This window comes from Gallus gallus, chromosome 9 (assembly GCF_016699485.2).
Source record: "Gallus gallus isolate bGalGal1 chromosome 9, bGalGal1.mat.broiler.GRCg7b, whole genome shotgun sequence".
NCBI classification, from domain to species: domain Eukaryota; kingdom Metazoa; phylum Chordata; class Aves; order Galliformes; family Phasianidae; genus Gallus; species Gallus gallus.
The window spans coordinates 19,249,667-19,263,908 of NC_052540.1; the positions used below are offsets into that span (position 1 = coordinate 19,249,667).

General features: G+C 48.9%; 1 protein-coding gene across 8 annotated transcripts in view; it reads left to right on the forward strand.

The window, feature by feature from the left end:
* PLD1 (phospholipase D1) overlaps positions 1–11,573 on the forward strand; it is a 47,729-nt gene extending 36,156 nt beyond the window's left edge. For all 8 annotated transcript variants that reach the window (XM_025153470.3, XM_046898603.1, XM_046898600.1 and 5 more), the window contains 8 exons: positions 1,985–2,095; positions 2,344–2,432; positions 3,651–3,764; positions 4,279–4,328; positions 5,173–5,307; positions 6,158–6,311; positions 6,910–7,024; positions 7,316–11,573. In XM_025153470.3, coding sequence (XP_025009238.1) covers positions 1,985–2,095; positions 2,344–2,432; positions 3,651–3,764; positions 4,279–4,328; positions 5,173–5,307; positions 6,158–6,311; positions 6,910–7,024; positions 7,316–7,540 — 993 coding nt within the window. In that variant the 3' untranslated portion in view covers positions 7,541–11,573. The remainder of the gene's footprint in view (positions 1–1,984; positions 2,096–2,343; positions 2,433–3,650; positions 3,765–4,278; positions 4,329–5,172; positions 5,308–6,157; positions 6,312–6,909; positions 7,025–7,315) is intronic.
* Positions 11,574–14,242: the final 2,669 nt, after the last annotated feature.

A 14,242-nucleotide genomic window follows, 5' to 3' on the forward strand; every position in this document is an offset into this window, starting at 1 on the left:
CAGAGTTGGTGATTATCAGCCAAAGACAGCATTACTGAAGACGTGTGGTGAGGCAATATCTGGACCATGATGTAAATGCAATGAAGATTTAGTGCTCTGTCAATGACAAAAGCCTCTTTGAAGTCTGCAGGAGGGCCTGCATTGTTCAGGATTTATGCGTTAGCTCTTAGCAAGCATAAAATTTATGACTCTTTTGTCAGTGAAAGAAGTCAAAGATGTTGAGCCTGAGCACTTCACACTGCTGCTGTCTGTGGGACTTGTGAGAGGAGAGAAAGAGGATGGGGATGCCAGCTCTTGGTATTGGCATTGTGGCCTTTTCTCCATAGCAAAAGAATCATGGAATCATAGAATCATAGAATTTCTCAGGTTGGAAACGACCTCAAAGATCATCAAGTTTGGATTTAAAGTAGATCATTTAGAACACTCTGTAAGGACAGGACAGATTGCCTGGGGTGAGATGGAGCTGCACAGTGCTGCCCCTGGTGGACACAGAGGTCTCCTCCTGCCTGTCCTTATGGCTGTGGAGCCATGAAGTGACTGGTGCTGGTCTCTGACTTGATCCAGGTTGGAAACGACCAGCCTTTAGTTAGAGGAGGGCCAAGCTGCAGAGTCTTACCTCTGGGCCAGGATCTTCTATTGCTGCTTCTTCCCTCCCCACATGCAACTTGTGTGTGAGGCTAATGCAAAAGGGGATTTCCTTGTAGCCCTCCATCAGCAGAGACACTGCTGGGGGCTGTGGTTATGTCCAGGTGGGTCCCCAAGGACAGGGAGGCAGGCTGGGATGTGGAAGAGCTGGATTTGAGGTTGTACCCAACACCAGCTTTTTGAGAGATGCCGTGATGCTGCTCTGAGACACGGTGACAGTCCTTTAGCAGTGGGCAGCTTCATGTGTTGTGTGGAGAGGGCAGAGAGGAGGGGATGGCAGGGAAGGGCAGGTGGGCTGCACCCTGGGAAGCTGTGGGTCTCAAAGGGGATCGTTGGGTGGTGGTGGTTGTCATTAGCTGGGCAGGGAGAAGGAAAAGAAATGCACTGGAGGGATTTCCAGGAGAAACGAGGTTGAGCCCTGGAAGAGGGCAGGTTTGTGCAGTTAGTGACACACGTTTCACAGATGATCTATCTTGTTTTCCTCTTCTCCAACGTGTCAGTGCACTAATGCGCTGCTATGATGGCTCTTCTGTGATGCTCACAGCTATTGTTTCACAGCTTTTGTCTTGACAACGTTTAGAGACAGAGGCTAACCAAGAGTAATTATTTTCCCTGTGCAAGTACCAATGTGTAATTAAAAACCACATTTCCACCCAGGAGAATGCTGCTCAGGGCATGCCCTGACTGTTGCTGTGCAGAGGGTGTTTCTCATGTGGGTCTGGCTCTTTTGCAGGGAGACAATGTGCCCTGGGGACCTTGCAGTATCTGCTTTAAAAGTGGATTTCCATAAAAAAAAAGTAAAGAAAGGAGTTTGGGCAGCTGAACTGCTATGAATTTCAAAAGTCATCTCATCTCAAATTCTTGGCTGAAGAAATAAATGACCTCAGGTGCACATGGCAAGGCTGTGGCCAGCGTTATCGGGCTGGCCGTGTGATTATATACTGCCCAGCTGTGGGAAAAATGCACTGACCCCACTGGAGACCTCAGCTTTACCGGAGAGGTCGCTGATTGGGTGTGCACCCCTAAATCTTGGAAATTCAGGTTGTTTTAAAAACAGTTTCTTGTAAGACCTTGAGCAAGAATGGGACTTCTGTGCTCCTAGGAATTGGTGTAGAGGTACTTAGCTGGCAGGGTAACAGCAGTGGGACAGGGCAGTTTCCATCAAAACATTACTCAGCATTAACACTATTCTTGAGCCTCCTTTTCCCTTATTACAAATGCAGTATGAATGGGGAGTGTTGCACTTACTGCCTTTCCTAGTCAAACCCTGAAGGGCAGCAGTGCCTCTCAGATGACACAGCGCTGCTGGAGCAGAGGCAAAGTGTGTCTGTGCTTCCAGGTGATCCGCTCTGCTGCAGACTGGTCGGCTGGCATCAAGTACCACGAGGAGTCCATCCACGCTGCCTACGTCAGCGTGATAGAGAACAGCAAGCACTACATCTACATCGAGGTGAGTGGAAGGAGGGGAGGCAGCGGGGTCGTGGTGCTCTGAGCATGGCTGGCAGCCATCGGGAGGGCAGTTCTTGAGAGCTGGCCTTTTAGGAATTTTGAGACTTGGAGATATTAACACAGAATCTGCTCTGAACTTTTGGGCCTGTTTCCACTGACATCAGATCAAGGCCCTTGATCTGAAGGAAAGCATGCTGATATCTCATCTCATGCAGTATGTGACAGTAGTTGTGCTTGCCCTTCCCGCAGAACCAGTTTTTTATTAGCTGTGCTGATGACAAAGTTGTCTGGAACAAGATCGGCGATGCGATTGCTCAGAGGATTCTTAAAGCTCACAGGTAAGCTCTCCTTAACAAGGCAGTCAGAGTCTGCCAGCTGCCTTTATGCAGTGTGGTTCAAAATACTATCGTAATGGACACAGCTGTGCAGTAGCTCTTCTTCGCGGCGCCTGTGTGGTCAAACATCTACGTTCTTTTACAGCAGTGAGACTCTGCAGTGGTTTCTGTGCTACCAGGAAACGGTTTTTTGGACTGACTCTGATGCATGTGTATATTTAATGATGTAACTTGTTTGAGAAGCAAGTTCTTTGTGCTTCCCAGAGGTCCCACCTTTGTGTATAGGCAGCCAGTCCTGGTCTGTAGGGAGGGCAGGCTGATGGATGAGAAGGTTAAACTGGGATGCCTGGCTTGTTTAAACTATCTGTAGAGAGGATTGCTTTTAAATTGGGGATGGAAACACATTTTGAGGATTTTACTGCAGGGTTCAGCTATTGATGGAGGCTCTTTTTCCAATAAGTGCTGGAGAATACTAACAGCCCATTGCAAGGGGCTGCAGTTTGTGCTGGGGTGGACACAATCCAGCTGCAAGATGTTCCTGTTACACGAGATGCCTGACCCCATGCTAACCTGAGTTCCACAGGTAGAGGCTTGTTTTTGATCTGATCCTGGGCATCCTTGCTTTAGGCTGCTCTTTGGGAACTTATCTTGAAGATCTATGTATGTCATAATATAAAAGAGCATCCCTGTGCTGCTGGGCCAGAAAGCTTCCTGCACTTTCTTTCACATGCTGTTTTTCCACATACAGCTATAGGGAAGCGCTGATGGAAATGAAATAAACTCAGATCCTCTGTCTAAAACTATATAGCTATATTTACCTTCTTGAAAGGCCAGTGTTCTGCTTGTGCCCTGAGCTTTTCCCATCTTTTCTGGCGTTTCTGACTTCTTCAGGCCAGAATGAAGCAGGCACTTCTCATTAGATGTTGGGTTTCTGCCCGTTGTAGTGCCCAGCAGCAGAGACTGCAGGGCTGCTTTGTACCACTGGCAGAGAGGCTTTGGGATGCTCGGACTTTCACAGTGGTGCACACAGTCTGCAAAAAAAAATGTGAGCATGAACTACTGATGAGAGAAGACCTGAACCTGGGAGTACATTTCACACTATGCTCCCTTCAAGTTTGTATAGTGGCCTCGTGGACAGAAGCCAAACCAGTCAACACAGAGAAGGTGAAACCAAGCAGGAGGACTTGCAGGCTGATATTTTCCTCGGATGTGTTGTTGTAGGGAAAACAAACGTTACCGAGTGTACGTGGTGATCCCACTGCTGCCTGGCTTCGAGGGCGACATCTCGACGGGCGGGGGCAACGCGCTGCAGGCCATCATGCACTTCAACTACAGGTACTGTGTGCTGGGGGCCACCCAAAACTGCACCACAATGGGGCCCCATGGCTTCAGCTGCAGTGCTGTGCTGTGGTATGTGCCCTGCTCGCAGAGGGAGGTCCTAGCATCAGAGTGAGTTGGGTTGGAAGGGACCTTACAGCCCACCCAGCCCCAGCCGTTGCCATGGGACTGATATAGGTTGGTGACACCTCCCACCAGCTCGGGCTGCCCAAGGCCCATCCATGAGCTTGAGCACCCCCAGGGATGGGGCACCCACAGCTCTCTGGCAGCAGTGCCAGGGCCTCATGTCCCACTGAGTAAAGAATTTCATCCTAAACATGGACTGGCATAAATTTTTTTTAGGAATTGAGCAGTTCTTGATAGTTTTTCATTTGTACGGGAAAACGTGCACACGTTTCTTCTGCTTGCGTGGGGTATTTAAAGGGCGTCTGTGTTTGCAATTTACCTTGCTTCAGTATATGCTATTGCCTCGAGCTGCTGTGGCACTCAGAGCTGCTTAACTCCTTTCCAGGACCATGTGCCGAGGAGAAAATTCAATCCTGAGCCAGCTGAAGCCAGAAGGTAAGAGCTGTATTCCTTTCCAATGTTGCCATTGGACAGATGGATCTGTAAGCTGAAGCTCATGTTTTCCAGTTGTAGAATTTTGCTGGGAGAGCTACAGCTGTGCGAACCCCAGGCAGTGGGAACAGGCACACCAGAAGCCTTGCTGAAAAACATTAGGCAGCAAGGCCCTACGTGCAGCTCCTGGCTGCACACAGCTCACTTGTTGCTGATGTGTGCTGGTGTAGCCAAGGGATTGGGTTTGGGCTGAAGCATCATGAGCGACCTCAGCCTCCACAGCATCCCAGAAACCCAGAGGTTGTGTGAGCCTTGGCTGCCTTCAGCCTTGCATCTGGATGCAGCTTCATTCTGGAGGAGGGGAGGACCCCAGGGAGGAGCGCAGCATGGTTCCAGCTGCTTACGTGTGTTGTAATCACGAGAGGCATCCCAAACACTTGTTAGTTCTGGTGCTCTGCGCAAATCCGTGCTGCAGGCAATGACACTGGGACGTGTACTCAGTACCATGCACGGGCAAAGCACCTGCTTATAGCCTTTCTGCAGAAAAGCAGGCACGAGGTCTGGTTATTTTAAGGTTCCCATATCAGCTGGGAGTACTTTCATGCTGTGCGAGGGGGATTTGGGTCACCTTTCTCTAAAGTGAAATGTCTGAGCAGGCAGCAGAGCAGAGAGCCCACAGGTGGTCTTAATGTCCATTTTTAAACAAACATACTTCCAGTCCCTGCTTGTGTGCTTTTGCAGCACAAGATGTTAAAAGTAAGCTGTGCTGTTCATACGGGGCTTCACATAAAGAGGACTTTTTCTTATTTTTCTCAGCCCATTGGTTTTGTTCTCTCTTCATTCTCAGTTGGAGATAAGTGGATCAACTACATTTCCTTCTGTGGGCTCCGAACGTATGCAGAGTTGGAAGGAAAACTGGTCACTGAGCTCATCTATGTCCACAGCAAGCTGCTGATTGCTGATGACAACACGGTCATAATTGGTGAGCGGGGATTCTGCCCTTAGCTTCTGCCTTGTGCCCAGCGTGGGCTGCGATGCTGCGTGCTTCTCTGTGTTGGGAGTTCTTCCTTGTGAAATACTTTGCTGTTAAGATACAAGCGCATAAATTCATCAGAAGGGGTAGGTAGGAGGGAAAAAAGGGTTTGGAAAGCTGTCATTTAATTTGTTGTTTTTTTTTTTTAAAGCAGCTTTAAATCCCCGTGTAGCAGTTATGAGAATCCCAGCGCAGGGAATATTGTCCATCTGTCTTGTATCAGGCTCGGCTCTAGCAGGAGGACTTGTGAGACTTGTCATCTGTTCCTTAAAGAACAGAATGTGCCGTGAAATTTGGACGGTTTGGACAACATGTGTCATTTATCAGCTCTGTTTCCTAGGAGTGGGGAAATAGGTTATAACAAGTAAGAGAGAGCATTTCATCTGTCTCTGTTACCATATTTATTATGAGACTGCGAAGCAAAGATGAGGGACCTCAGGCTCTGGATTGCACACTGCAACGGAAAAGCAGAATTGGAGCCCGTTTCTTTAACAAAACCCTTTCTGATCTATTATATCAGCAAAGAGAACTCTGCCAAAGAACAGTTCCATAGCAGATTTTGCAAGAGTCAAAACTCTCCCCTCCCTCAGAGCAGCAGCTCAGCCCTCGCCTCGGATGGCTCCTGGTTAGGTTTGCTCTCCGTGCCCTCCCATGCTCATGAAGTAGCATTGACCTTTCTCCCCTTCCAAAAATGATCAGGACTAACTAAGCCCAGGCCTCCACATTCCCAGGAGGGACCATTCCCTTGGTGCTGTCTTTGTGCTTTATCACTTATGTGAAGTTGTGTGTTCCCTGCCAGGCTCTGCCAACATCAACGACCGCAGCATGCTGGGCAAGCGGGACAGCGAAATAGCCATCATTGTGCAGGACACTGAGACTGTGCCCTCGGTGATGGATGGGGAGGCGTACAGCGCCGGGCGCTTCGCCCAGTCCCTCCGGCTGCGCTGCTTCAGGTAGGGCATGGGGACTGGCCAGGCTCAGGCTCAAAAGCTGAGAAAGCCAACGAACTGCTGCTGTGTCAGACTGAGCACTGCTGGGCCTGGCTCCAGCCCAGAGTTTGGCTGCTGCTCACCAGAGTTAGTCTTCCTCTGGCTGTCCCTGCCCTCAGCTGGCAGCTTGACTCACGGAGCATTTTGCTCAGGGAGTTCTCTAGGAGAGCTTGCAAATAAGACAGTGATGTTTTCCTCCGGATGCTGCTTTCACACTGTCTCAATTTTGGGTGTTGGTGTCTCTTTCTAATGAGAGTTTGTTCACTCAGAGCAACCATTTGGCTGACAACACAGTTGGTTTTCATTAAGACCTCTTTCCTTTTCCTTTCTTCACCGCCATATTTCCCATCTGGACAGTTACTGCACAGAAGAAAGGGCGAATATCAGGCAGCAGTAAGGCTGAGGGGTTGTGGCAGCAGGAAGGCACGCTGCCTTTTGGCAAGTCCCAGGGACACTTGGGGACTTGTGCGTTTGGGACAGATACCTTTCCTGGTGTTTCCAAGAGAGGGAGTGCCAGGACTTGGCTTGAGCAGGCATCAATCCCTTCCCGTTTGTATCTCAGGGTTGTCCTCGGCGGCTCCGATCTCAATCCAGACCACCAGGATCCCGTCTGCGAACGGTTCTTTAAGGAGGTGTGGATCTCCACGGCAGCTCGCAATGCCACCATCTTCGATAAGGTGATGCCTCGTCCCATTGCAGGCGGGAGGGCCGGGCAGCATGGCCAGCTCCTGCAGTCGGCCAGATGTTCTGAATGAATGAACAGCATCATTAAAATGCCATAGCTGGGAACGAATGGAGCATCTTCACACCGCTCCAGTGTGCTTACTTTAGTTGGCCATCTCCGAGCTGCTTTTTAAGCTGCTGCCATCCAGAGGAATATGTGTTCAGTATTTTTATCTTTCTCAGGAAATCCACCTTGCTGTATTTCCCCATGCTGACCTGCCACTGCTTCTCTCTGTTCCTCTCAGGTATTCCGATGCCTTCCCAGTGACCAGGTGAATAATTTAGCCCAGCTGCGTGACTTCATCAACAAGCCAATACTAGCAAATGATGATCCTGTGAAAGCAGCTGAAGAGTTGAAAAAGATTCGTGGGTTTCTGGTACAATTCCCCTTCCGTTTCCTGGAGGAAGAGTACTTGCTTCCCTCTGTTGGAACAAAGGAGTCCATGGTACCCATGGAGGTTTGGACTTAAGGAGATGCAGACTGCTTTACTTTGTAAAGTTTGGTTCTCTGGAGGCAAACTGATGAGCGATATGTGATTTCTGAAAGCTGTTCATTGCTAAGGGAAGCAAAAAAGATCTCCACCAAGCTAATGTGCCTTTCTCAAGGATCTTGGTGGAGGAACTTCAAGCAAATCAACACTAGAAAGGAGAGGAGCAAAAAGACTCGGAATTTATGACAAATAAGAAGTTTCAGCTCTGAAGGAGTTACTTCTTAAGGCATGTTCTGAGCTCCTAAAGGATGCATGCCACTTCCTAGGACAGGGAACAAATCCTAGCTGCTGTTGTTACTACTGTCAGCTGCGTGCTGTGGTCACACATGCGCTGTGGGAGCCTCCTCAGGCTCTGGGGCAACACGTGGTGGCTCAGCAGAGACCCTCACCTCATTTTGGGCACCATCAGAGCCCTTTGAGCAGCTCTGTCACTGCAGGAGGTGCTGCCCAACCATCACTGCTTGCCAAGCGTGGATGTTGCATCTCTTAGTTGGAAACATACAAACAATCTGTTGTCGGAATCAGTATTTTGGTCTCTTCTCCCCTCTAGGGGAGGAAAAATACTGTTTTTCCCTTGGCTAGAGCAATCAGCATTCCTATGTGCAACATGGTGCTGTGTGGGTGCTGACAAAGGGCAGCCTACGTGGAGCTGAAGGTGTTGGCAATCAGCAGCTCTCTGGCCTTTACAGAAATACAGCGCATCACTTTGTTTAAAAGGCACATGAAAGCTTTTTCCAGGTATTAAACTAAAGCCTTATGTCTCTGGAGCTGAAGGCAGATGAGGCATTGAGTGCGACAGGGAACAGCTACTCGTAAGCTAGCATGAGCCAAGCTGAACACTATGCTCTGCATACTTCATTCATGCCATTGTATCACATTGTATAGGCAGACCTTTCCATTCCTTTTTTGCTCCCTATTTAAAAGAAGGTTGAGGACATGAAGCCAGAGTTGGAGTGTCAGCAGGCTGTGCTCAGACTGAGCAGCCATATCACTCTGTAGATGGGGTAAACGCAAGGAGAGGGGAGAATTCAGCAAAACCTATTCTCTGATCTTTATTAGACCAGCTGTGATCCTGAGCTCAGTTGTTCAGAATACGTCTTCCCAGGTAAAACTCCACTCCCATGCTATTTGGCATCTGAAGCAGCAATTTGATCCAGCATCCTTGAGCAAAACATTGCAGATCCTGGGCTAGGACATGGCCTGCTAGGTGCCAGCCCAGCCTCTGTGCCATCCTCTGTCCCGCAACAAACTGTGCCTCCTAATTTCATGCCCAGCCCCAGCTGCAGCCTTGGGAGAGGAGCTTCCTGTGACAAACACTAAGAACACACTGCAGGAAACCCTCAGCAAGAGCTGCAGAGCTGGGAGGCTGAGCTCCTCTGCTGCACGAGGGCTGGGACTCAGAGAGGTGTGACCTGCATTGCTCCACATGCCCAAAGCTGCTCAGCCAAAAGCCCAGGTGATCTGTATTTTTAATTTAGCTCATTAGCAAGTTTCTTATTACTTTTCTTAGCTCTTCCAACAGTCTCACCTGTTTTTAACTGGAAAAGAATTACAGTGGTCGTCCGCCTATTCCCAGCCACGTGGCTGGCATCGCTTTCCAGCTGACAGTCTGCTCTGTCTTCAGAACTGTAAATAGGCACCAGGTCACTCTGCACGGCGTTGCTTGCACAAAAAGTGAACACCAACATTCCCCGGGCAAAGCACATTTCAGCCATGTCCTGCAGTTCCCTCTCCTTTACACTCGTGTTTTGTAGATGGAATTGCAAATTTCTCCTTTCTGTTTGGTGAACTCGTGGTCTGATCAGCCAGGTGGAAGCGCGTGTGCAGTAGTTACATGATCATCTTTGGTCCAAGAGGTTGATGCTTCTGGCCGGCATGCTGCTAGCAGATAACTATGTTCTCTTGTTTTTTAGCCTTAAAAAAATATCAACCTGGGGTTCCCCACCCCTCACAGAGCCAGAGCAAGGTGCCATGCATCAACTGTTGGCAATCAGAAGACATCAAAGGTGTCTTGTTATCCCACGTCAGTGCTGGTTCAGAGCTTTTATCTCTTGAGATGTTTTTAGCTGATTTAGTTGGAACAAAGCTGCTAACTTCAAACAATGACAGCCTGTCAGATCCATTGCAAGTCACAGAGATTGGTAGTCAGAGTTGAAAAGGCTCAACCCCCACCGCCCGTATGCATGAACCTTGAAGAAATGTACGACTGTCATCTTCCAAGTGCTCTTATTGTCCCCGTTCTCTTATTAGCAAAGACAGTTATAATCATTAAATTGTATTGTCCTTAAGGTGGAAGCAAGCTATTGGGGCTTCATAGCTATTGGTGTTAGTGGAGAACAGCTCTGCACACCTAAGCAGCAATGTACACTCCACTCATCTGCACCATGAGACCACTGCTGGCCCTACCCAGGCTCTGTGGCTCTGCTCGGAGACAGCTGGAGCTTTATTTCTTATATTAAGAACCCTGTGAGGTTGAAGACCTTGAGATAGACGATATCTGCAACTGAACAATCGCTACTTCTTAGGCCTTAGTGCCGGAGCAGTTTGGCTTTTCAGACCTTCCAACTGCAAAGGATTGCTCGCAGATGTACAATACTGTAACACGGGACGTGGGTTCAAGCACTAGCAAGCCTGGAAACATGCACTGTTTCTTGTGGCATTTACTCATTAGGACTGAATGAAAGGAGAGAGGTTTCTCCCAGGCTTAGGCTTTATTTTGCAGCTCAACCAAGTATGACACTTTTTTTTCCTTTAATTTATTCCTTACTAGATGCCACTTTGGGAACTCACGCTCCTTATCTTCATGATTTTTTTAAAAATTCTAATATTTAGGAATGTCTGTATATTGTTGTATGGATGTTGGACTGGATAAATGTTTCACAGTGGAATTGACGCATGGTTTATAAACATGAGGGCTAAGATGCCATCGTATGCTAAGAATGTTGCTAACAGTAATGTCAGAGACTCCCCGTGCTTTGGCTGCTGGTCTCAGCTTGCAGCTGGGAGGCACAGATCCGTGCTCTGACTTGTCTGCAGCTGGCCGATGTGTTCACGGAGGCACCAGGCTAGCAAGTCCTCAGCGTGGGTTTCTCCAGGCCGACAGTGATGGTGCACAATGCCGTTGTTCCTTAAATCCACGCACAATCAGACTCGGGCTTGGTGTGCTGTTATCACTGCAGTGGAACAGTGCCTTTTTGCACTTGTTGCTAGAACTGCTTGGGGATTTCAGTCTATACCCAGCAGCTGCATCTGTGGTCCATGAGAGGAGGTATCTGGATGGTCCTTTAAATGAATGCTTCTTTCTCCTCCTGCTGGACGTGCAGACCCCAGTCCCACTGCCCTGCCCAGGCCCCCCATTGCTGCTGCTCTGCACTGCCGGTGGAAGGGATGCAGCAGGAGCTGTGGATGTTTCAATGCATGCTCGTGTTTTGTGGCACTCATCCTGCAAAAGGCCCCCAGGAGGCACTCCCTGCTGCACAGCTGAGGTCCTGCTGGGAGCAGGATGGGGGTGAAATCAGGAGACTCATGCTGTGCCAGTGAGTCAAAGTGGAACACACACTGACTACAACAGACCACTGAATGCGGTGATTCTGTATGAGCTTTTGTTTCCTGCCTGCTTTCTTGTTGTATTTTCATATCTTTGATAATTCCGTTGTTAACCTCTCACTGTTCTGTCCTTGATGTAAATAATTGTGATGTTGGAACAAGGAAAGACTTGTTCCTGACACCAGGGAAAAGAGAAAAACGTTGTCAAAAGTCACAGTTCCTGGAATGTTATTTTCTATATCGTGTCTCTGGCGAAACCTGTGCCCAATGTGAGAACTCCCACTGCGGGCTGAGTCAAGTCCCACACCCCCACCTCCATGAGCACCCACTATCCCTTCTGTGAAGGCTGCTGGAACCCAGTTTGTACCCTCGTTTCTGCTGATTATTGCTTTCCTCTCCACTCTCTGTATGGTAAATTAATGTGCATTAAAGGACTGAAAATACAACGGAGCATGGCGTGCTGAAACATTTGGCTTCGGTCTCATTCCTGCTTGGTTTGGGGACCACAGCCACATCCTGCTCATGGGGAGCAGAGCAGTGGGACCTGGTGGGAAAAGGCCCAGAGTCACTGAAAATAAAAGGGTGGGTCTGAGTTATTGGGGTTTTCCCAGGAGAGAGAATTTGCTGAAGTAGGAACAAGAAAGAGAACATTGGACTACTTCTTGAAATAAATAAGCAATCCTGTTTTAATGAGCCCGAGGCATTATGGAAAGCGCAGATAGAAACAGTCCGGCTCTGCAACTGCATTAACTTGAGACCATCCCTTTTAACTTTCGGTGGAGAAAATTCAGCACTGAGAGAGCAAAAAGCAGATTGCTGCTGACCTCCAAGGGAAAAGAGATGAATAAAGCAGCGGTGGCGTTTCCAAGCAGTCCTGCAAACTGAAAACATTAACTTCTGCTTCTTAGGCTTCTGATTCACATGTGCAGGCACACAGGTGCTTTTACTGGGCACACGGCTTCATCCCCATCCATTAGCCCATTAAAAATACAAGCGAATAACCAGGTTTCCCCTCTAAAAATCAATCTGTTTTTATTTCTCTGCAATTTCACCAGCTCTTCAGACATTGGAGTACATCTCTGTAGCGCTGATGCAGTGGAGCGAGGGCTGTAAGAGCCCGAATCCCAACAGCAGTGTGAGTGAACTGCTCAATTCTTGCTTTATTGGAAAAATTAGAAGTGACAGTTTCAAAATTGGTTCCACTGCTCTGATTGATTACTCAGAATATTTTGCTCAAAATGATTATGGCAAGGCTTTCTGCTGAGGCTCGTGGCTGGGGTGGAAATTAATTTGGAAGGGGGGGGGAGTTCTTGAAAAAGAAGGAATTATTCTGCAAGGGAAACAGTTTATACCCAGAATCAATGATGAGTGATCTCTTCATATTCAGCCCCATCTTGATAATTAAACACCCTGCAAGCTATTACTGGAGGACGAAGGGGAGGCAGCCAGTGTTATCAGAGCTTGGCAGGTTTGTTATCTGAGTTAGTGGTGCCCAGAGGAAGTAGGAGCGGTCTGCATGGTGCTCAGAGGCCCTGCTGACACCTTCCCATGCAGAGCTGCCCTGAGCCAAGCTGTGTGGTTGGATAAGGGACTGCAGTGCTGGGCTCCAAGCCCTGGGCCAGGAGGAACTGCCAGGGCACGTGATGGTGGTTGCAGGGCTTGGGCACCCACAGATGCACCAAAACAGGCAGAAAAGTGCTTGCAATTGATACCCTCTTTGGTAGGTTGGCACCCTTATCTTGTTCTCCTCTGGTCCAGTGCACATTAAAGGGCTCTAACCAGGCCTCAGCAGAGCTGCAAGCTGCAACCTGCTTGCTGTATGTCAGAGGCACAAACGTTACACACACATTTCACGAGAGGAGTCAGTCTGTTTGCACAGCATTTTTTTATGTTGACCTGAAGGATGTATGCGAGACTTCAAACATCAGTGCTTCCTTATGTTTTAGGATTCCACAGTTCAGACTTTCACAGTCTAGGCATGCTCCCCTCTCAGGTAGGAAGATGGTTTATGAATCAAATACAAAGCCCTGTTAACCTCAGAAACATGAACTCGGTACTGCATGTGGAACTGATTTGAGACACAGTAATGGCTTTGTTTGTGTGCATAAGCCCCACTTTGGCAATATTAGAAGTAAAGAACTGCAGAAAGGACAGTTGTGGACAAGCACAGCAGTCAGAGGATACACAGCCTCCAACATCTCATGTCCTTTACATAGCACAGCCCAGGTGAATCCCATATGCTCTAGGATTGTACTGCCCAGCACACACTGACTGAAGAGAGCTCAGCAACAGAATTGCATAATACAAATGCAATGCAGCTGTTCATTCATTAACTAAGGAATTTAAGCTGTTCTTCCTCGGGGGCCACACTAAAGCACGGTTTCAGGGGTAGGTCGCTTTTAGGTAATGCTCACTTCACTCCTCTTGTGTGCCCTGCAGCCCGGCTGAGAGAGCAGGGGATGGAACCACCTGAAAAGCCGGGGCTGGAGAGGGATGGCTTGCAGCGCACCCACGCCCTCCCTGGCAGCCAGGGCTGCCTGCTATCCTCTAGAGGGTGCTGCGGGCTCACCCAGCCTGAATCCCGGCTCTGCCACAGGTGAGCGACGCCGTTTGTCAGCAGCTGTGAGTTGGGATGGATCCCACCGCCTGCGGGTCCTGCAGCCACAGCAGTGCAGCAGGAGGAGGAGGAGGAGGAGGAGGGTGCCCTCAGCTCCATCACCTGTCAGCATCCTCCTCCGTGCCCTTGGCTTGCCACCCATCCTCTCCCCAGCGCTTGCAGGTCAGCAAGCCTACCTTTTCCCTCTCTCTTTCGCCCTTCTCCTCTGAACGCAGCCGTACCAAGCCATTTTAAATTGAAACACTGCATGTACCTTCCTTGTTTGGGCTTAAATATGTTCCCTGCCTAAAATGTGGCTCCCAGGAGGCTGTATTAGCTCTCAAATGGCTCGCTGCAATGCATCCCTCCGCTGCGTTTCCTTGCAGGCCGTATCTGTATGACATCAATTGTGCTGGGTAAGAATACTTACCAACCTATTTCCTGCTGCAGGATGATCACATTATACACAATTACACACTCGAGGAATTTCTCCTGAGATCCAGATGGGTACAGTCTGGAGTGGCTGAGGAGCCAGCGCG